Here is a 24350-nt window from a genome sequence, read left to right as displayed (position 1 = left end):
AAAGATTGATAGTAGCAGAGGCAGAGGTGGAGGATGAAGGAGTTTAAATGGAAATGTGGTCTTTAGGTAGAGGGCATAGTGAGGGTGCAGAGGGCATAGTGAGGGTGCAGAGGGCATAGTGAGGGTGCAGAGGGCATAGTGAGAGTGCAGAGGGCATAGTGAGGGTGCAGAGGGCATAGTGAGGGTGCAGAGGGCCTAGTGAGAGTGCACAGGGCATAGTGAGGGTGCAGAGGGCATAGTGAGAGTACAAAGGGCATAGTGAGAATATAGAACATATTTCAGCAGATGTTATTTTCCATCTGCATACAGAGTTAAACCTGTCATACCACATGGCTTGTTGGTCTGGCATTGCCCATCAGCAGCTACAATCAAGTGAGGCTAGGAAATGTCTACCCACTCATTCACTTACCCAACAACAATTACCACCCATTCACTTGCCCAGGAATCATTTCCTGCAGTGAATATGGCTGAACTGTGTAACCTGTTTGGTACAATAGAAATACGTCTGGTTAACTGTGATGGTTTGTATATCCTTGGACCAGGGAGTGGCACCATCTGAAGGTGTGGCCTTGTTGAAATAGGTGTGACCTGGTTGGAATGGGTGTGTCCCTGTGGATGTGGGTATAAGATCCTCACCCTAGTTGTCTGGAAGTCAGTCTTCCACTAGCTGCCTTTAGATGAAGACATAGAACTCTCAGCTCCTCCTGTGCCATGCCTGCCTGGATACTGCCATGCTCCTACCTTGATGATAATGGACTGAACCTCTGAACCTGTAAGCCAGCCCCAATTAAATGTTGTTTTTTATAAGACTTGCCTTGGTCATGGTGTCTGTTCACAGCAGTAAAACCCTAACTAAGACAGAAGTTGGTACTGGGAGTGGGGTATTGCTGTGATAGGTCTGACCATGCTTTTATTTGACAGAATGTGGATTTTGGGACTTTGTATTTGGAAAGCAATGGAATGCTTTAAATGGGGCTTAATGGGTCATCCTAGTAGGAATATGGAAGACTTAGTTGCTGGGAGTAATTTTAACTGTGTTGACCTGGCCCAAGAGATTTCAAAGGAGAAGAATTTCAGAATGTGGCATAAAGACTGGTTTTGTGGTACTTTGGTGAAGAATGTGGCTATTTTTTGCCCTTGTCTGAAAAGTTTGCCTGAGGCTAAGGTGAAGAGACTTGGATTAATTGCATTGACAAAGGAAGTTTCAAAAAAGCCCAGCAGAGACTTTGTTCTCTGGTTAAGTCTTACGAAGAGAAGTTTGAACAAGCATAGCAAGCTTAGAAAGGAAAAATATAAAATATATGGTTTGAGTATTAAAGGGGTACCAGGAAATGAAATGGAACAAATTCCTGTGTTCTAGGAGATAACAGATTAAGGGAGTGGGACCTTGGGGCAAGATCCTACCCAGCTAAAATAAATCCAGGCATGGTGGTACACACCTTTAATCTCAGGAGACAGGCATGCTGATCTCTGCATTCAAGGTCAATCTACAGAGCAAGAACCAGGATAGCCAAGCTTAGGCAGTGAAGGATTTAGAAAACATAAAGTTAGTGATAATGTAATAGGACAAGGGGATCATGTTCTAGTTCCTGTAAGCAGCAGAACTCGGCAGCTTCAGCCATGTGGCTCTGGCTCTAGAGTTAAGAATGGAAGGAACTACTGGGAAAATTGATGCTGGTTAGCTGGAGCTAAGGAATTAGCAGTGATTAAGAAGAGACCAGCATCACTGAGGTGAAATCTTCTGGAAATTGTTTTCTGGGAGCACAAAGAAGCTGTGTTCCAGAGATAACCAAGGTTGCACCTCATGCTGCGGCTGGACTTGGTAATGTGTAAGAGTCACTCAGGTGGTACTGCTTATGAAGGGATAATGGAGAGAAGCTGAGGCTTAGCACTGTGAGAGGCCAGGGAAGGCCATTGGAGAAGGTGAAGCCTCAGCTGTAGTTGATGGCCCAGGACTGAAGGGGTCAAGCAAAGGATTTGAGGCTTGGCACCCTGAAGAGAGCCTATGAGAGGCTATTGGTGAAGCCTAGTTGGAGTGGAATACCCCAGTGTGTTAGAGATGTCAGTACCATGGAGTGATCACCAAGAACTGCAGCGATAGTGGAGTGGATCAACCTGAGCTTAGAGTGCTACAGAGGGCAGAGCTGGAAAAGTGATGCCAGCCCTTAGGAGGAGTCCAAAAGATCAAGTGGAATCCCAGACACTGAAACAAGAAGCTGTAACATTGAATTTGCCTTGGAGACTCAAAGATGTTAAAGATGCCAGAGCCATGGGACACATGCTGAGGAAAGCTGCTAACAGGGAGTGGAACCAGCCCAGGAGAAAGCAGTTTGTTGCAGTCAACAAAGATGAAAAAGGAGTGGAGATCTGAAGACTGCTTTGACATCAGCCATGGAGATGCAGAGTTTGGAGTTTGCCCAGCTGGTTTCCTGCCTTGCTTCGGAGATTACAGTTAATTAAGTTGGATGAATCTCAGAAGAGACCTTTAACTTTGGACTTTTAACATTGTTGTGACTGCTATAGACTATGAGGACTTTGAAAGTTGGACTAAATGCATTTTGCATTATGCTATGTTTAAGTGTGGCCCCCATAGACTCATGTTTTTGAACAAGTCTATGGGGACCAGGGAGTGGAATGTGATGGTTTGTATATCCTTGGACCAGGGAGTGGCACCATCTGAAGGTGTGGCCTTGTTGAAATAGGTGTGACCTGGTTGGAATGGGTGTGTCACTGTGGATGTGGGTATAAGATCCTCACCCTAGTTGTCTGGAAGTCAGTCTTCCACTAGCTGCCTTTAGATGAAGACATAGAACTCTCAGCTCCTCCTGTGCCATGCCTGCCTGGATACTGCCATGCTCCCACCTTGATGATAATGGACTGAACCTCTGAACCTGTAAGCCAGCCCCAATTAAATGTTGTTTTTTATAAGACTTGCCTTGGTCATGGTGTCTGTTCACAGCAGTAAAACCCTAACTAAGACATTAACTATGTTTACATGTTTATGCTGTTGTCTACAGATGGGGTAGCCACCACTGTATAAAGCAGAAGGTGAACTTCTACCACACAGAGGCAGAAATCTAGGATTTATAAAGCATCCACAAGGAATCTCAATAATGTGAATAAAAATCGGTCATGATTCTAGAACAGGTAGGATGGCTCGAGTGATCAATGTTTCCCATAGTCTCACATGAAATTTGGTCCTAGAAAGCAACCATAAGGAAGAGCTGCTGCAAAGTCATTCAGAGTGCACAGGGTCTATCCCAAACTGACAGCCAACTGTACCAGTGTCCTCAGTAGTACTGGTTGTAGGCAGGAAGGATGTAAGAGTAAATGGATCATGGACTCCATTTCCTCCATGGCTTCAGATAGCCACTGAGGCCAAGCAGTGTCCAGCAAGGCAGTGCCTGTGTGGAGACCATCACAGGCCACCATGTGAAAATAAAGCCTGGTTTGAAGTAGAGTCTCCAGGATGTTAAAGATGCCAGTGGCTATGAGACACGTGCCAGAGAGAGATGCATACAGGTAATAGAACCATACAGAGAGAGAAAGATGGCAGGCAGCAGCAGAAGTGTCGAGGCAATGCCATCTAAGCCAACTAAAGCTGAAGTCCTAGTCACTGGGCACTGAGTTGGAATTTAGTGCTTGCCCTGCTGGGGTTTGGTTTTGCTTGATCTAGTACTGCCTCACTATGCTACCCACTTAAAACAATAGTGTATATTCTTAACCATTGTGTATAGGAGTATATAATTCTGAAATTTTACAAGGTGTCCCAATGAAGAGATTTCTTTGAGTATCAGAAGAGACTCTGCACTCTGGGTTTTTGGAACGTTCTAATACTGAGAAAGACTGTGATACTTTTAAAGTTGGACTGAATAGATTCTGCACTGTGAATGCCCACGAGCCCATGGTGCTAGGGAGAGGAATGTGGTGGCATGAGTGGGAGAAGTCCCTCACAGGCCCAGGTATGTGCATACCCGGTCTCCAGTCAGAGCCAGTTCTTGTGGAAGTTGAGAGGTTCAGCCTTGCTAGAGGAAGCACATCACTGTTGGCAGGGCTCAGATTTCATAGTCTGGTAGGACTTCCACTTCATGCTTACGGTTGTGCTTCAGGTATGATGTCTTGGCTTCCTGATCCCACAACAATGACTGTGGATTCTTGCCTTACCACCCAGCCATGATGGGCTCTTATACCTCTGGAACTGAAAGCCAAATCAATTCTGTCTATAAGCTGCTTTGGCAGTGATGTTCAATCACAGGAACAGAGGCATCTTATGCAGCAGGGGTGTCTTTTGTTATGGTTAAAGTGGTGGTAGTGATGGTGGGTGCTTTCCATGATGTAAAGACTGACAGTAGACTGGATCTACTATTTTCAAGAAAAACTAGCCTGTCTCTTCCCGCCTCCTTAATGTGTATGTGGCATATCTTATGAGTGATTACATTTTTCTTTTTCTGACCTGTTGCATCCAAATACAGGAGTTTGGTGTAAGAAATGGCCTCCATGACTGTTTAGAAGTGCTTCTAATCCTCAGAAACAGCACACTGTCTTCATCCCTCTGCCTCTTCACGCTTCTCTTCCATCACATTTTTCCCCACAGGAAATGTGTTCACCATTTCTGTGACATGATCTTTCCATTTTTCTTATCATGGATATACTGTTTGCCTCTCTTAATTACCATAAATAATCATGAATGTCTCCTGTAGATATAGGCAATAGCCTCTTACAGAGACCATCTAAAATGTTAGATAATAGTATATAGACCAGATGAAATTAACAAATGTAGCAGGTTTCATGAAGACAGGGCAGCTCTAGTGTATAATACAATCACAAAACAGAAAACTGGTCCTCTCCATGAACTGTCAGAAATTAAGTTCCAAAGAGTCACCACATATATAGCAATAAATCAACAACATGTTTGAAGTAACGCCAATCCCAACCCAATCACAAGATCATAAAACCTATTTGAAAAGACATACTGTAGAATTTTTGGCAGATAAAAGTACTAAAGTGAGTTACCAAAAAAAAAAATCACTTAAAGAAAAGATATCATAGTAATAACTAATGAGTAAAAGCATGGCTCAGAGCAGGCTGTGATTCACACCCACAGGCCAGGCAAGGACACACAGTCACTGCCTCTGCATGAAATCTGGGTGTTAAGGGAAAAACACTAGTAAGAAAAGTATGGGTTGGCTCAGGGTCACCCGGGAAAGCTTAGACTTTTAATGTTTAATGTAGGGAACGTCCCTTAGTGACATACTGCCTCTGTACTAATTCAAAAGAAAAACAGAATGGCAGAGAAAAAAGTCACTATGAGTGAGGTGATCCAGACTCAGAAAGTCAAGCATGATACGTATTATAAGTGGACATTAGGTGTTACATAAAGGACAGTCATGCTACAATCTACAGAGAGGCTAAATAACAAGTAGATATCAAAGGGGATGCATGGATCTCTCTGGAAAGGGGAAACAGAACAGCTTTTGTGTCGGGACTGGGAGTCGGGGATGGAGTGGAGCGGGAACAGAAGGGATCGGCTGCGGGAGGGAGGGGTGAAAGGAGAGAGTACTGCCAGCAATGACTGGAATTGTGAAACATTCAGGGAGAGGGGCATGATACAAAAAGCTGTGTAGTGGAAATTGTGTCCAATCTATCAGAGTGACCCTAGAGAAGTTTCCTTAGTAATGAGGAATACAGACCCCTTTTATAACCTAGGACAGCATCCAACAGTGGGGCTGGAACATCAACCCAGCCACAGAAATTATTTAGTACAATCTATTCTGCTTGTAAGAAGTGCTGGGATGATGAATAATGATGCTACAGAACTCTTGGGAGTGGCCAAAGGATGACTGGTCCAACTTGAGGCACATGTCATGAGAGGGTGTCCATGCCTAATACTGCCCAGATGGCCAGCAACCAGATGCAGAATACTCAGAGACTGGGGATAGAACCAGACATATCTGGAAGGGAAACAGAGTCAATAAAATGATTCCTAATGATATTCTGCTACACTCAGATCAGTGCCTAGCCCAGTTGTCATCATAGAGGCTTCCTCTTGCAACTGGTGGAAACAGATGCAGAGACCCACAGCCAAACATTAGGCAGGAGTCCTACAAAAGATGGAGAGGAATGATTGTAGGAGCTAAGGGGGTCAGGGATGCCACAAGACAACCCACAAAATTAACTAATCTGGGCTCACAGAGGCTCAAAGAGAATGAACCCTGAACCGACAAACAGGGAGCCTGCATGGGTCTGACCTAGGCCCTCTGCCTTTCTGTTTAGGTTATGTAGCTTGGTCTTCTTAATGGGATTCCTAACAGGGTAAGTGTGTGTGTGTGTGTGTGCGCGCGCAGTATAAAATACATTTTCGGTGGCTGGAGAGATGGCTGGAGAGTTAGGAGCACTGATTGCTCTTCCAGAGGTCCAGATTTCGATTCCCAGCAGCCACATGGTGGCTCACAACCATCTGTAACATGATCCAACACCTGCATATGGTGTGTGTGAAGACAGCTACACTGTATGCATATAAAATCAATCAATCAATCAATCAATCAATAAATCTTTAAAGAAAACACTTTATTATAGATTATCTAAAGATATACAGGACAAGTATCTGAACTAATGTAAAATATGTAACATTCTGAAATTCGGTTACATTTATGTGGCAATGACAGAGAACCCAGTATTTCCTAAGAGGTACACAGTCAACTAAATATTAAAAAGGAAAAAAAAAAGTTTTTTCTATAGTTTGATTAGCTTTTCATATCAAACGGCAATTACCGACCAAAGGGATACTAGAGAAGCTTGTAACTTACCAGTGAAATAGTGATGCGCAGAGTGAATTACAGTCTGCTTGGTGCTCACCACTTGGTATTGACAAGTGGCCATTCTGCCACTGCAGGTAAAATGTAGAAAAAAATTGCAATTCCTACTACTCTATTTCAAGAATCCTAAAACTTCAGAAACATGAATCATGTGGTATGGCAGCATTGTCTATACTGTTCAAGACACTCACCAGTGACTGTGTGCAGAAACCAGACTACAGTTAACTAACATCACTAAAGCATTCAGTCCTCAGTTTAAATATGATGCAATGGTCACATGCTCCTGGATCTGCCCTAACATAATAAGGAATAACTCTGATAGTCACAAAACAACAGTTCCCACAAGCGTAATCTATCTTCCACGTTGAGGAGAGAGGTTAAGCCACTGAATTTAAACCTTTTAAAATCTGTTCTTTTGTATGTGTATTTATGTTCTTATTTGTCTATAGATGTAACATGTGTGTACAGCTGTCCACAGAGTCCAGGAGGAGTATCAGATGCCCCGAAACTGCAGTTACTGGTGGTTGTGTATAGCCTGATGTGGGTGTGTTGTAGAATATTTCATCACACTGTGAACCCCAAGATTATGTTTACTGGAAAAAAAAAAACCTGTTTCTAGTTCTAGTGTGCCTCAGACTCAGAACACATCTTTAATCCCCCTGGCTGGGATATAGACACTTCCTTCAAACACACCTTTAATCCCAAGCAATGAGACTAAAGATAGTTTGTAGAAGGAAGCACCCATGTTTGAAAGTGAAGTCTATTGAGCGGCAGTGAAAGGGACAAATCAGGGAAATATGGAAGCTTCTTGAAAATTCAGGTGGAGAGAGAGGGAGAGAGGAGAGAGAGAGAGAGAGAGAGAGAGAGAGAGAGAGAGAGAGAGAGAGAGAGAAGAGAGAACAAGGCAGTTTTAGCCTGACAGGTGTAAAGAGAGAGATTGCAAAAAGAGAACAAGCTAGACACAGGCAAAGACAGAAGGAGGAAAAGAATGAGAAGGAGACAGAAGATTAGAACAGATTGCCAGAGTTAGTCTGAGAACAAACAGAGCAATTCAGTCAAGGCTGAGAGACAAACCAGATTGAATCAGTTCGGTAGGAGAGGAATTTAAACCAGTACAGCTGAGTTTAATCAGCCAGCCAGAGTTCAGAAAGAACTAGGAAGTGGTGAGCTTTTTCACCAGCAGGACTCGGAGTTTGAAAACATTCTAGGCCTAGATTAGATAGTATGGAGGGTAGAAGCTTCCAGGACTAGAACTAGGTTAGCAAATGGAGGCAGTAAGCTTTGGAGACAACTACATCAGGTGAACCAAACTAAATTCAGGTCCTCTGCAAGAGCAGCAAGTGCCCTGAACATTGAACCATCTCTCCAGCTCATGAGCCGCTATATATTTAAATAAAGTAAAATGGATTTTGTTTTTTGTTTTTTTTTTGTTTTCTATTCCATACTATATTTGGGCCTGTTTAATGAACACATTCTATTCTCTTGTAGAATTAATGGCTTACTTTCTTTTCTCTTTCTGGTTGTAAAACAAATGTCTTACTTTCTTCTGTTGGCAAGTGTCTCTTCACCATTCCTTGCAGAGATCTTCATTCCATGTTTCTCTTTGCTTGGGTCAAAAGTACAGCGTGGGCTCTGTGTTGGTGTTCTCACTGGATGGCCACAAATGGTATTCACCTTTCAAGCAGAAAACATCAGAAGGCAGTTACAGACCTGCTCTGGCTTTCCTGAGGCCATGAAACAATGTTACGTTTGCCTTGACACTTCAAAATTAAGTTTCAATACCTATAATTCTTGTGGATTTTTAACAATGAGAATCAATGTATTTGAATTCAGTGCCAGGAGTGATAAACCAGTTTCATGCACATTGATACCGGCTACAATACACGTGGAAAAACTATCCAAAAATCAAGAATTAAAGTGAAAACTAAATTGCTTGTATAAAAAGGATTGCTAACCCAAAATAGATATCCATCGTGTTTTACATTCAGGTAAGATAATATAATTGTTGCTGAGTATGCATTAAAATTTGAATGAGTCCTAAGGATAAAAGTAAATATCTTCTGAGAAAGGACAGTGAGTCTGTCATTTCTTTGTTTGCAATTCACAGAGGGAAGTTAGGGCCGCACACATGCTAGGCAAGCACTTTGTTATGAGTTGATATCTGCAGCCTGACTGTACTTTTCATTTTGAGGCAAGGTCCCAAGTTATCCCAGCTATCCCTTGAACTCACTATTCTCCTGTGTCAAGCTTCCAACTAACTAGGATAGGAGGCTTGTACCATCATGTCTTCTTGACAAAGAGTACATGTAATATTGTATAATACTATACAATCTCATTTTATAATTTTATAATTACAAGGATGGTATAGTCTTCAAAACAATGAAAAACAAATTGACTACAGGGAGCAGTGGTGGTGCATGCCTTCAATCACAGGACTAGGGAGGCAGAAGTAGGCAAATCTCTAAGTATTAGGCCATCCTAGGCTACAGAGTGAGTTCTAGGACAGCCGGGTTACACAGAGATAATTTGTCTCAAAAACAAAACAAAACAAAATGTACTTGATTGCTCTTTAGATATTCTTCTAGCAATGAAAACTTATATAGTTTACATAATTATCACTGAAAAATCGACTTAGCATCTAATGTATCATGATAATATGCAATTCAAGAGGAAACAGCATGTTTGAAACAGACACAAAAGTCCTATGCCAGAATCAGGAGGCTTTATTTCTTGTCTAACTTTTCTTATTAGTTCTGAGACCTTAAGGATAGAATGATAACTCTTTGAACTTGATGGTTTCATACATAGGTGAAAATATAAACATATGCCAAAGATATAAATTCTCCTTTTCTTTGATTGTTCCATATTGGGATATTAAAATAATTGTGCATGTATTTCCTCCTCCTGTTCATGTTTATTTTACTTCTAACATTTGTGAAGCTCCTGTGCTGAACTTTAGGAGAGATAAAGAGTAAGTGACCTTTGCCTTAACAGAGCTTACAAGTTAGAGCAGAATGAGATCTTCCACATAATCCAAAGGCAAATTGTGTTTCTTAAAAAAAAAAAAATAAACAGGAGGTCCAGGAATGATGGTGCCTTCTGGGTGTGCTGGGGCATCTTCTTGGGTTGGAGGAAGATGGAAAGTGAAAAACATGAGATTACTCCCAAAACGTATTCAGCTGCCAAGTATGAAACTTTGAGCATCTGTTAGGGAAAGGGTATGTTGAGATGTGTTTCTATGAAGCCAACTCATAAGCAAGCATTTATTGAATACCATCATGTCAACTGCTGGAGATACATCCATGCACACAGTTGAATTAAATTCTGTGTAAAGCAGCCACTGCAGTTTCTCATGACTGTAGCAGAAGGAAGACAGCATTAAAGCCAAGAGCATACTTGCAGTTGCACAGAAACTGGGCAGTTCAATTGTACTTGAGATGTTGGAGGAAGTGCTTCAGGAAGTTATATCTGAAAAGGGAGTCAAAGGATGAACTGAGAATTTGAAAGACAGAAAAAGCAAACATAAACATTTCAGAAGAGTATAAATTACCAAGAGGAATACAACAACTAACCATATATCTCTTCTATATGAATACATTCTGCACGAAAACACGTAGAATACTGTATAGCGTTCCCCCTGGTGTGGGGCAGGGGACGCCATATGATGTAGACACCAAGAAAAAACACTTGTAAGGCAAAACTGCAAGGCAGGAAGTTGATATTTTCACATCATTACAAGCAGAATAATGGCCATAATGTGGAGAAGAGGAAGAACAGGTCTGCAGAGAAACATTAGGATCCAGAGTCAGGAGCAGGAGCCAGAAAAGGATTTTATTTTATTGCCATAGCAGAATTAGATAATGTAACTTCATTTGATAATCACCTCAGAACAAAGGAGAGTGCTAAGGAGAAAGACAAACCCTAAGAGAGGGAGATGTAAGACAACATGGGTCTGATGCAGAATGTGGCTACCATTTTGTTTTTCCCTAGGAAAGAAGAGTTTGGACAGAAAACCACACAAGAAAACCATGCTGGAAGAGGAGGCTAGACACAGATGTTATGGGAGGTCTTCAAGGCTAAGAATGTGTTTATTAGACAAAAGCTCCTGCTGTTTGCCAAGCTGAACAGTAAAATCCAGAAGTGGGAATTTGACAAATGCACCAGACAGTATTGTATAAGTTTAACTAAAGAGAAAACTGTCTATTGAATGTAAAAATATAGTTAAAAACTGCTAGTAATCCCAAGATGCTGTTCATAGATTGTAAACAAAAGTAAAATGAACTGGGCTTAGGAGAGGATATTGCAAGTGAAAAGACCAAGGTACTAAAAAGTTCAAAATGAACTTTAGTCCCTGGGGCTAAAAAACATAGTGATAGTGAAGTATAAATTATATTAGCTAGGTGCTAAAATAGAAAGAAAAAGGAAGATTTGTTGTCAACAACCACCAGTACCAGGAACCAAGAGAAGACGATGTGAATTGATGGTGGGTATGTCTGGAGGTATTATGGGATGTTTTCAAAATAATCATGATCCATTGTGGCTGGCCACAGGGGCTTGAGGCAAAATGAAACTCAAAGCTACTATGAATCTTAGTTTTCTCTTTCCTATATTCGAGGAGAGGGGCAAAGTACTTTGAACTTTTGAGTGGAGAGAAATACTCTCTCAAACTATCTCAACATCCCCTTGTTAGAGAAAAAGCCATATCTTCTACTGAACTGGAATATAAGGAGTTGAAAACCATCAGTCTCACATGACTTTTGTACTCATTATGTTTGCATTGGTTGCAGCTACAGAAAGAAAAAGGATTAGCTAAAAACTTAGAGAATAGCTTTACTAGATACAGAAGCACAGAATACTTCAGTAACAGCAAGTGAAGTCCCAAGAACCTGTTTCTTGATTTTCTACTGGGATCTTTTCTTCACATTTTATTGAAAGGGAGCAGAAAACCATCTGGTAGCAGGGTCTTAGGCTGCCACCCTTGCTCCCCTGAGGTGAGTCAACTTGGATAGTACATTTCAATACTTAGGGCTTCTTCCTATTGAATAAAACCTTCACCTGTCTGTTGACAGATTTTCATCTTTGCCTGATACTGCAATTTCCTCCTTTTCTTCCTCCCTGGTCTCGACTCTTCTCCCCTGTAATCATTCTGAAGTATCTTGAAAAAAAAAATTGTTTTCTTCTGTAATGCTTGTCAACTCTGGCTTTATAAGTTCCATCTCTGGCTTCCCGCTGATTTTCAAGTTCCCATCATCTCACCTTGAAATGACTCTCCTCCTCACTCCTAAGCCATATCACTTCTCCCACTCCAATCAAGTATTTGCTGCGACAACGGCTTACAAGTTCGCTGACTTTCCCATTCTCAATTGAATCGTGGAAGTGCACACATCATCAGCCACCAAGCACCTCCATCTGCCTGCACACTTGCTCTTCTTCAAGTCACCAGACCAAAGATGTCTACTGAAAGGTGCAAAGAACACCTTTAACTGTTTTCATTTCACACCTACTACCAGGCTTCTGGTTCTCTAGCAATGGCAGTCTTAAGAAGCATATTAATAACAGGACAAATCAAGGACTTAGAAGATAGATAGGTCCCACACATGCATGGGGACCAGAATCTTGATCTTCTGAACCCACATACATGTCAGCTGGACAGGGCTGACATCCTGTGTTGTCAGTGCACAAGACTCAGAGACAATGCATCTCCAGGGCCAGCCTGCTAAGTAGAGAAGCCAGGCATGGTCTGGGTCCCACTGAAATATCCTGATTCAATTAATAGGATGAATAGTAATTAGGGGAGACCCCCAACATCAGCACCAGGACTCCACATATATAAATGCCTGTCCACCTGCACACATGTGCACGTCTACATACAAACATGCAAGCAAACCACAGGTTCGTGTGCACGAGGAAAAGATTGTACAAACTGAACAGCAACCTTTTAAGAATATTAAAAAATTGGAATAAAGATCATGGGTGTTCTATGTGTGATTATTAAATAATTTACCCTAACAGATAAGAGAGTTCTGTGGCCCATGACTCACAGCTCCTTGCATGCTGAAAGCTGCTGTTTTAGCTTACGAGAGATTATATGAGAAATGACTCTAATATTCGTGGGAATGACAAGAAAATATGAATCAGTACAGTGTTTTTATCATGTAGTATGCTCCATTGTATGAAAAACTAGTTTCAGATTCCTGGGAGGAGACCGATAGGTGACTTTTCACTTCTAAGGAAAAAAGTGAGTTTATTTTCTCATGCCCTTGTGATTTTAAAAACTTCTTAAGGGCAGAAGCCACCAGAGCAAGACTATCTTGTCCAGACAGAGATAAATCCACGATCCTATCTTCATTCTGTAAAACCAATGTTACTTGGACCAGAACTTGGGAAGAAGGCTGGAGAGGTGGCAGCTAAATGTCAGTTTCATTGTAATTAAGTTCCTTTTTGTGGACTACAGTGACGTGCTAAAGGTTAATGTACCAAGGGATGGAAATATTATAGCCTCTATGTGAACATATTTGGCTGGTTCACTCTCTATTGACAGTTCAGAAAGGGCCCATGAAAAAAATGAGAGCAAGGGGAAGAAAAGGTCCCTCCATGTTGCACTAAATAGGAGCTGACTAGAGATGCCCATGGCACAATGAGTAGGAGCTGGCTATCGGTGGATGTCCTGCACAAGAAGGGAGACATGAGAACTGCCAGCATCTTTGTCATGGTAACCAGGGAAAATAGCAAATAGACTACGAGAAGACAGAGCAAGTTAATTTTTCTGGAATCGCCTCTAGAAGAGACTTGTTTTCTTTTAAATGTTTATTATGTTTGAGGAAATTTCTAAAGAGCAGCTTTAAATGGTGGGTTAGAGGGTATTTTGTTTTGTTTAGTTTTGATTTTTTTAAAGGAAGGTGTTGAACAGACTCACCTATTTAGAGCTGAAAGCAAAATGAAATTACAAAACGTGGAAAGTATAAAGTTCAGAAAGAAAAATCTAGTAGAGGAAGAAAGGTAAAAAAAAATATAATAAATGCTTCCTGTCCCCCAAAATATGACTGGAAAGAGGAGTTTGGCAGTTTCATCAATACCAGGAAATCCTGCCCTCAAACGATGTTATTAATACTGGGCAAATAATGTAGACAATATTCACACATGTTCAAAGTGCAAATAAACACAGACGCTCAGTACAGAAAAAGCTTAGAGGGAAAAACAAAAGAATGCTTTAAAAGTTGTGAAGACTATAGCAGTAACATTTATACAGACGTCAAATGTTATTGATAAACAATAAAACCCAGCCCTTACGTGTATTTTATCCATAAGAGAATTCTAGATATCACCGATGGCCAGTTCGTAAACGACAGGGCACAAGTGATGCTAAAGCTGTGTGAGAAAGGAGGACTGCTGCGGCCCTGCTCGGGGGTGCTTGCTTGGTTCTTTTTCTGATGTGTATACATTCAGCCACCAGAGGGAGCCTCTGCATTTCAGTCCTCCTTGACATTATTAATCACACTTACATAAGAGTCTGTTTAATATCATATACCTTAAGACTCTTTAAGGGATATTCAGCTTGTCCGCTAGAGTAAAACATGAGCCTATACATGAAATCTTCACAAAGATCCAAAGGCACCCTAAAGCCTATGCACTCAGGGAGAAGGGCCACAAGAGCGCTTGATCATGGGGTAGAGAGATGTCCCAAGCTATCTTACCTGCTACAGAAAACAAAATGAACAAGCATTTAAAATTCTCCCTGCTCCTCTCTCCTGCCCTCCCTTTCTTTCTGCCTTCCTCACTTGTCTCTTTCCTTCCTTCCTTCCTTCCTTTCTTCCTTCCTTCCTCCCTCCCTCCCTTTCTCCTTTCATCATGGATCTCTCCGCTGCTGTTAAAGGCACACATCCATCTAGTGAGTTCCCAGGATTGACAAGCAATTTCAAAAATTTTCATTCTTGTATCACTACACAAAGCACAATGTTGATCAAAAAAGTGAGTACCTATTATTCATGAGTTATTTTTCTAAGAGATGAGAATGTAGCAACAAGCCTTCAGAACCTGTGTTCTCATGAGGGAAGCAAGAACTGCACTTAACCCACCCCACTCTGATTTTTGAGGCAACCTCTTTCTATACAGCCCTGGCTGACCTGGAACTCTCTATAAAGCAGGCTGGGTTCAGAGTCAATGAAATCCACATCTCTGCCTTTGAAGTGCTAGGGTTAAAAGCCCTGCAATACTACAAAATATCTAAACTTTGTGGTGTTTTGAGTGAGAATGTCCGTCCCCATAGACTCAGATATATGAATACTCAGATATTTAAAGAGGTACCGCCTTAACAGAAGAAGCATCTGAGAGATTAAAGACTGCACATTGCTGTGAGCATCCCCTAACCCTACTGCTTCCTGTTTGTGGGTGAATTCTCAGTTTGCTACTTCAGTCACCAGGCCTGACTGCTGCCATGCTTCAAAACTCCTGTCCTTCTGGAACTGTAAATCCAAGTAAACCTGGCTTCCTATAACCCGCTTCTACCAGGCTGTCTTATATCCACAGTAGGAAAGTGAATAAAACATAGTCACTCATTTAAAAGGGATCTTTGGTAAGTTGGTGGGGTATGGGGGACTGTCATCTAGGCAATCAAGAACGAATTATTTAAAAAACAGACTTAAGCTATGCCCTGGGTGGTTAAGAAGCAACGTGGTAAGCTTCAAGAAGGAGCATCAGTTGCAGAGAACGGAAACAGGAACCACTCTGATATGGAAGGAGGCCACATATTCCAGGGGAGCATGGAGATGGGTGACAGCCACATCGCACGGTTCCCCCTGTGTTCTGGCAATGGGTGAGCCTGTGTTGTCATTGAACAGTTGTGAGCCTAATAATAGTACAGGGTTGTTTATTTCTAAAATATCCTTGGCCAGGCTAAAAGCCAACTCAGAGGGGACATACTTGCCCACACAGGTGAGCATACCACCCATACATACACATCATATATAAAAAGTAAATAAGCCAGTTGTCTATTATATGCATAGAAGTATGGACACTGATAGACACTGATAAAAGACATTAATAGATGACATGGAAAGAGTTGGTCCTGATGGACATTTTGAGTGTGTCGGTGAGAGATGATTGACGGCTTTACTCAAGGTAGTTAAGGAGAACTAACCATAGGTAGATGATCCACATAACCTAATAACAGAGACACCAGGACTTGAGTACACAATCCAATCATCCAGTTCTAGTATCTTTCATATGAAGAAATAAAGGCACACTGAGTGTCACGTGATCAGAGAGAAAACTAAGAGAAGAGAGAATTTAGGGGAGAAATGTGATATTCTCCTTGACCATGCTTGCCTTCTGAGAAGTAACATTTATCCAGGAGCAGGTGGTCATAATGGGAACATAGAGCTGTAGGCTGAGGTCAGGGGAGGCATCTAAATGTGCATATCCACTACGGGCATCATTTGAGAAAAGACAACAGGACGCTGAAAACTCTTACTAGACAAACTATTTAGTGATGGAGACAAAGGGAGGTTGAGAGAGACTTGACAAAAGGACTTCAAACAGGTAAGAATAAACAAACAACTGAAAACCTTGCTAAATGTAGGCATTTCCCCCTCTTTATGCTATAATTGCAATGATAGTAAATCTCAGAAGAGTGGACACAGTGACTGAATCAGGATGTTCCACATCAGGCACTGGTGGCTTATGCCTCTAATCCTGGGACTTGGGAGAGACAAGTAGATCTCTGTGAGTTCTTCCAGAACAGCCAGGGATACACAGAGAAACTCTGTGTCAAATCTTCCTTACCCCTCCACAAAACAAAAACCAAAAACCAAAAAACAACAAAAAAGGCAACAAAAAGAACAAACAAACAAAAACCACAACAATGAAAAAACAAACAAACAAACACTGATTCACCATGTTCCCCACAGGCTCACACCATTTGGTTCTGAGTTTGTGGTGCTGTTTGGGGTGAGTGGGGGTCTCAGCGATATGGTCTTGCAGGACCAAGCACATAACTAGGGAAGAGGGTGGGACTTTGAGGTGTCAAAAACCACAGACCACCCCTAGTTCAGTCTCTCTGCTTCCTTCTTGCAGTCCAAGATATGAACCCTCTGTTTCTGCTCCTATCAGCAGATGCTACTCCTCATATCATGGATGCTTCTCCCTTGGAACTATACACCCAAAGAAAGTCTTTTTTCTAGAGTTGCCTTTGTCTTGCTGCTTAATTACAGCTATAGGAAAGTAACAAATATACTGGGCTACCTCGGCATGCTGAGGAAGATGGAGTTTTCAGTTTTCATTTAAAAGGAGGATATGAATGAATGTAACAGAAGGCTGTGTTGTTGTCTTAGTGTCACTGTTACTGTGATGAAAGAACACAACCAAAGCAACCCGGGGAGGAAACAGCTCTTATGCTTCTGCATCACAGTTCATCAAAGGAAGTCAGGACAGGAACAGAGCAGCACCTGGAGGCAGGAGTTGGTGCAGAGGTCATGGAGGAATTCTGCTTACTAACTTACTCAGACTGTGCTCTGACAGAGCACACCCAGGAGCACTTGTCAAGGTCTGGCACCACAATGGGCTGACTTGTCCTTTATCAATCACTAAGTAAGAAAATCGCCTACGGCCTGATCTTACAGAAACATTTTCTTTCACTTTTTTTACTTTACATTTTATTTTCCATATTTTTTATTCACTTTACATCCCAACCACAGCCCCCCCTCCCTCCCAGTCACACCCCTACAAATCCCTCCCCGACTCCCAATCCCCTCCTTAGAGAAGGGAGAAGGCCCCCTGGGGTACCACCCTAACCTGGAACACCTAATGCCAACTAACTTTACCTTCATATTTTTGGATTTAAGGGTGTGTCCATATTCCAGCCAGAGGGATTAAAGGTGTGTGCTAAGGGCTGACCCACACCACAACTAGAAATAAGTTTTTTTTCAGTAGCCAACACAATCTCAAGGTTCACAGTATGATCAAATATCTTACAATACTCCCTCTGCCTCTTGCTCCCTCTCTCCTTTCTCCCTTTTACCTCTTTTAACTGTAGAATTTATGCAGATGCTCACTGGCCAGGATATTTGATAAACAATCCCCAATGTACACTGTGAATATCATGATTTTAACGGTGTGTGGAAAACTAATTAAATGCTGACAAGGATGGAAAGCACGGAGGTGGGAGAGCATCCTTCAGAGTGTGATGCTTGTCTCCTCTATGCTTATTCTCTCTAGGAGCACAGACTGCTTGTAAACAGTCCCTGTGTCTACTCTTCTGTCTTCAGAGGGATTTCCGTGGGACAAATGCAGCACAAGGCAGGTTCCTAGGGCTTCAGTTTCCAGGACCTACTCCATGGAAACCTTAAAGGGTTTTACCCCAATGCTGAGGAAAATGCCATCAGCTACCTCGGCTCTAGCTTAATGCGGAGTTATCACTCGATAACTATAAATACCCATTAATTCCACTCACTTTTCCCAACACAGATCACCAAATACCTGTAATGAGCAGTCCCTAAAGCATTTTAGGGATAAAATGAAGGATCCGGTTAAAAGTCAGTTTCAGTGTTCAAGTAAACACAATAGATTTTTAACCAGTAGCGGAAGAGAGCCTTTATCACATAACCCACATGGAGATAATCTTTAATGATCTGTAGCGATGCATGACCATAGCGTTCCTAAGATTGTAGAGACGTCAAAGATTAGCTACTAACATCTAACAAAACAGTAATCTCTAAGATCATAGTTTTAAGAATTCTTAAGATGAACAGAAAGAATTATTTAAATGAAGCATAATCTCACAGCATCTAACAAACACTTATACTGACAGTGGAGGCTTCCTCTAGCCCCTAGAAATAGATTCAGCCCTGGAAACTGCCTTTACCATAGAATGGAGATACTAAATGTCTATTAGTTCCAGTTCTGATAAGGGAAAGATGGAAAAATTGACACAGAATACACCTAGAACTATTTACCGAAAAATCAAATGAACCATTACAATGTGTTTTTCGTGCTTGTTATTTTTCATCTTTGCCTTGTTTCTAATAACCCAATCTGATAAATAGTATGACAGGGCTTAAGATAAATACATATATAATACCAATAGCACCAAGTTATCTGTGGATGCCCGACTCGCCAGCAAGGAAGACACCACAACCGGATTCTTCTGCACACGTTTATTGAGAGAGCTTGATAGCGAAGGCGAAAAGACCCCGAGCCCCAGAACTGGCCCTGCTTATATAGGCCTAGGAGTGGCATGTCTATACCTGATTGGTTGTGCTTTTAGTACCTCATTTACATTCCCCGGGATGGGATGTGACTTGGCACAAAACCCTTATGCACATGCACACATTGGTTGTTTACCCGAACTTATGGGTGGTGGCCAGGGGTAGCCAGCGCCAGCGCCATCTTGTAATGGCATGTCTTAGGGTTTCTATTCCTACACAAACATCATGACCAAGAAGCAAGTTGGGGAGGAAAGGGTTTATTCGGCTTATACTTCCATACTGCTGTTCATCACCAAAGGAAGTCAGGACTGGAACTCAAGTAGGTCAGAAGGCAGGAGCTGATGCAGAGGCCATGGCAGGATGTTCTTTACTGGCTTGCTTCCCCTGGCTTGCTCAGCCTGCTCTCTTATAGAACCCAAGACTACCAGCCCAGAGATGGATCTCATGGAGGCATTTCCTCAACTGAAGCTCCTTTCTCTGTGATAACTCCAGCTGTGTCAAGTTGACACAAAACTAGCCAGTACATGGCATATGTGGCTTCCCACAGTTATCTGTGTAAGAGCTTTGACATTATACATTGTTTACTCATTAAGAGAAACAGAAATTATAACAGTTCTGTGGATGTGCTCTCATGGGATACAGGAAATGTTAATAATTTAAGTTTCAGTGAAAAACTGTAAATGAATGTAATTAAATCCAGTTAGCGATTAAATCAGGATGCTTCTACTATCAAATCTGAGGTCATTTCATTTCAACAAATATTGTTAAACATTTTAATAGGCTCTGGGAATAAAAAGATAAGACAGCATAAACTGTCAGAGCTGCAGACTTATCCAGTGGGATGGAGAAGGGAGATTGAATGAAACAGGCCTTTTAGGGGATGGAGGATATGCACACAAGGGAGGGCCCATGAGGCATTCATAGTTTTTCATATTGACACAGGAAGGCTGAAGTGGAGACAAAGACGAATTTAGAAAGAATTCTCCTTTATAAGTAAATGTATTAGAAAAGCCATATTTACTCAGTTATCCAATAAAAAATAACCAAAGAGCATGTATTGAAAGACCTAAATTCTAGTAGTAGAGTAATTATGACAAAAAAAAGAACCATCTGCCCTTGTGTCATCTACAGTTAAACATAAAAAACAATAAATAATAACTGTAGTCCATAAAGACGATGAGCCATTTGATTAGTATGTACTAATTACAAGGCTACCTACCCAACTATACAACACCACGTTACCAAATTTTATGATTTCCACTCTAACCACTTCCCAAACAAATCTTGTTTTGTGTAAGCAGCCATTTCCTACCAGCTTGGGTTACCTCCCAACTGCGAGGAACCACCAAGCTCTCTCTGATTCAGTGGCGTTGCTACTTAGGCTTTTCATGTTGATAGTATTGTGTAAAGCAGGGTCTTTGAGACTGATTATTTCAAATAGAGCACAATAAAGTAATTCATTGGGGCTTCCACAATCATCCAGATGAAGAATGAAACCAAAAATGAGATGCCTATAATCACCTCCTAAGGAGTCTAAAGGGTGATGACCAGTGGAGAGCCTACTGCATTCATTAGATAAGCAGTGAAATTTAAAGGAAAGAAGGCTTGCCAGTGGGGCCTCCAAGATCAGATCCAGCATGGGGAACCAAGAACTGCCAAGAATAGTTCTCAGGAGGGCAGGTGGGAGGAGAGCCCAGACAGGCAGTGTTCTGGAAGTCAACATAAAGCCTTTAGATTCTACTATAAGATCCACAGACAGTCATGGAAAAGATCATTCTGACTTCTGTGTTCAGAGCAGAGCAGAGACACTGGCTGAAAGGAAGATGACCTTTTATGAATTCTGACACTGCAGTGACACTAACCAATTGGTATATGTCCTGTATCTCACCAGACAACCGTCTTCAAAAGAATGTCATACAGTTTAGCTAGCGTCTAGAATGAATAACAGTATAGTCCCATTAAGTCCTGCCCCTAAATTATTTGAAGTAATAAAAGCCATTTTCCAAAGTCTTAAAATTTACTTCTTATGTGGAAAAACAAAGCATTTTACTATACAAGGAGATGTTTCTTCTAAGGGACTTTGAAGCATTAGAAACAAAATGTTTCTAAAATCTATTTAATGCTTCACTGTGGCTGAAAAGAGTTCACAAAGCCTCAAGAGCACATGCCAACACAAGTACCACAGAACAGCCCTCAACATGGATATTATTCACCGTATTGTAGTGGTTTTCCATTTGTGTAGATCTATTTTCAAAATCAGTCACTTTCTTATAACTTATTATGAACTTCAATGATTTTATACGCCTTTTTATTATATAATTGATGTTCCATAAAATTCACCTTTGAAATTCAAGTTTAAGTATATTGTATATCCTCAATTGTACAACACTACACTACCAAATTTTATGATTTTTCAACTCTAACCCCTTCCAAAACAAATCTTAGGGGTTTTTTTGTTTGTTTGTTTTCCTGTTTTATGAATTCTTTTATTTCTTTACATTCCAAATGTTGCCCCCTTTCTGGTTTCCCCTCCATGAGTTCTTGACCCCTATGCCCCCTCCCCTTTGCTTCTGAGAGGGTGTTCTCCCAGGCCCCCACCCACTGCCACCTCATTCCTGCTAGCATCCCCCTTCCCGAAGGTATCAACTTTCTACAGGATTACACACATCCTTTCCCACTGAGGCCAGACAAGGTAATCCTCTGCTACTTATGTGCGAGGGGCCATGAACCAGCCCATGTATGCTCTTTGGTTAGCATCTTAGTCTCTGGGAGCTCAAAGGAGTCAGGGTTAGTTGACAAAATTGTTCTTCCTATGGGGTTGCAAATCCCTTTCAGGTCCTTCAGTCCTTCCCCTAACTCTTTCATAGGGTCCCCGATCTCAGTTCAATGGTTGGCTGTAGGTATCTGCTGCTGTCTCAGTCAGCTGCTGGCAAAGCCCCTCAGAAGAAAGCCATGCTAGGCTCCCATTGCAAGCAAAACATGGTTTCAGCAATAGCGTTCGTTTTGGTGCCTGTACCTGGAATGGATCCCAGGTTGTGCTAGTCTCTGGATGGCCTTTCCTTCAGTCTCTGCTCCATTTCTTTAGACAGGTAAAATTCTTCAAAGAATTTTAAAGATGGGTGGGTAGCCCTGTGTCTCAAATGGGGCCATGTTTATCTACTAAAGCTAGTCTATTATGGTTCCATCTTCCCACGGTGGGGCATTTCTTCTAAGGTCACCTCCATTGGGTCCTGGGAGTCTCTCACATCCCTGGTATCTGAGTTCTTCTCAGTACCTCATGGAACCTTCTCCAAAACTGACCATATAATCACATATAATGCAAGCCTCAACAGCTACAAAAATATTGAAATAATCCCATTCTATCAGATCACCATGGACTAAAGCTGGGGTTTAATAACAACAAAAACAACAGAAAACCCACATACTCATGGAAACTGAAAAACTCTCTACACAATGATAACTTGGTAAGAGAATAAATAAGAAAGAATTTAAAGACTTTCTAAAATTTAATGAAAATGAAAGCATAGCATACCCCCAAATTATGGGATATAATAAAAGCAGTGCTAAGAGGAAAATTCATAGCTCTGAGTGCCTCTAAAAAGAAACTAGAGAGAGTATACACTAGCAGCTTGACAGCACACCTGAAAGCTCTAGAACAAAAGGAAGCAAACACAGCCAATAGTAGACAGCAGGAAATAATCAAACTCAGGGCTAAAATCAACTAAGTAGAAACAAAGATAACTATACAAAGAATCAACAAAACTAGGAGCTGGTTCTTTGAGAAAATCAACAAGATAGATAAACCCTTAGCCAAACTAACGAGAGGGCACAGAGAGAGTATCCAAATTAATAAATCTTACTTTGTGTAAATAGCAATTTACCATTTGTCTCCCAAGCCTGAGGAACTCCCAAGCTCCCTCGATCTCAGTGGACTTGCTTCCTAGGCTTTTCGTGTTAATAGTATGGTGTAAAGCAGGGTCTTTGAGACTGAATTACTTCAAATAGTGCACATTAAATAAGTAATTGGGACACCATCAGCCTGAGAAAACACCACCCTTCTTAGTTCCTATATAAACAAACAACATGAGCTTAGTAAATTCCTATCTCACAAAACTTAAGTGTAGCCAGTCAGAAATTATTTAATTATTAAAAATTTCATTGTCTAATTTCTATGATAAGCATCTTTTCTGTTTTCTCTTTGAAATCCTTCATTGGAAACTCAGCTGCTTGCAGACTAGTTTCTGGTTTGAATAAATTATTTGAAATTCTAAATTTTCTCTTCTATTTTTTTCTGAGTTTCAATGTTCTGCAACACAGTGGTATATGTCCTACAACTTTCCTTACAATCACTGAAAATATCCACCATGTGCTTGAAAGATAATGTCTTTACACATTCATCTCCTGATGAATGGTCATTTAGGTACATTTCTTTTCTCAGTTTTCATAAAGCATGTAATGGTCACACATATGTACTTTCTTGGACACATATTTCATCCTCATAGAATGCATGCACAAACATATATATTATATACATGCACATACAGCATAGAGTTCCTGAACTGTATGCTAACACTGTATAGAACAGTTTTGAGGAGACACCCAACAACTTTCCAAGCTTCCTGCACTACTTATTTCAAACAGCCTGCCTCTAGCAATGTTTGGTGTTCTAATTTGTTCACAGCCACACTCACAGTGTTTGTCTATACTTCCATTACAGTCATCCTACACTGTTAAGTGGTATTTTATTATTGCATGGTCGCCAGCGAATAAGGATGGGAAACATCTTCCATGTAGCGTACTGAATCCTTGTAAACCTTCCTAACAGAATCTTTATTGAAATTTCTCTCAATTGTGAGTTATAATGATTTTCTAATTGTATTGGTCAGTGAATTCACATAAACATTAATTTATAGTATATGATATATAAAAAGGGTGATTTTGAAAAATGTTTCTAAAATGTCTACTATATTTTTAGAACTGTATTTTTAAAATTGTCTCTTCCACTAATTTTATTTCAGTTGTATTTTTCCATGTTTTATGTTAATTTTAAAGTATATTTTATTACTAGTTGGCAAATTAGAAGTATTTGTGCATTCTACAGTTGACATTTATAAATTACATATCTTCAGTATTTTTGGTGTTTGTTTTTAATTTCTGCCCTTTGTTTATCCTCTGGCAGCACTCTTTCAGATTCTCAGTTGAGAGATGTTTTCATCAGTGCTCATATATGAGCCCACAGTGTGCTCATGACTGAAGAATGCCAATCTTGAACATCAGTTGATGATACAGGCATGTATTAGAGCCCAAAACCAGACCAATGAGCCAGAGCACAGGA

General features: G+C 41.0%; 1 protein-coding gene across 1 annotated transcript in view; it reads right to left on the bottom strand.

Annotated features, from left to right (window-relative positions):
* Gpc5 (glypican 5) overlaps nucleotides 1–24350 on the bottom strand; it is a 1376768-nt gene that overhangs the window by 1054175 nt on the left and 298243 nt on the right. The window contains exon 4 of the mRNA XM_021182017.2: nucleotides 8356–8489. Within this exon, the coding sequence (XP_021037676.1) occupies nucleotides 8356–8489 (134 nt within the window). The remainder of the gene's footprint in view (nucleotides 1–8355; nucleotides 8490–24350) is intronic.

This window comes from Mus caroli, unplaced genomic scaffold, assembly GCF_978045245.1.
Source record: "Mus caroli unplaced genomic scaffold, Mus_caroli_1 scaffold_12, whole genome shotgun sequence".
NCBI classification, from domain to species: Eukaryota; Metazoa; Chordata; class Mammalia; order Rodentia; family Muridae; genus Mus; species Mus caroli.
This window is presented reverse-complemented; position numbering and strand designations above follow the sequence as displayed.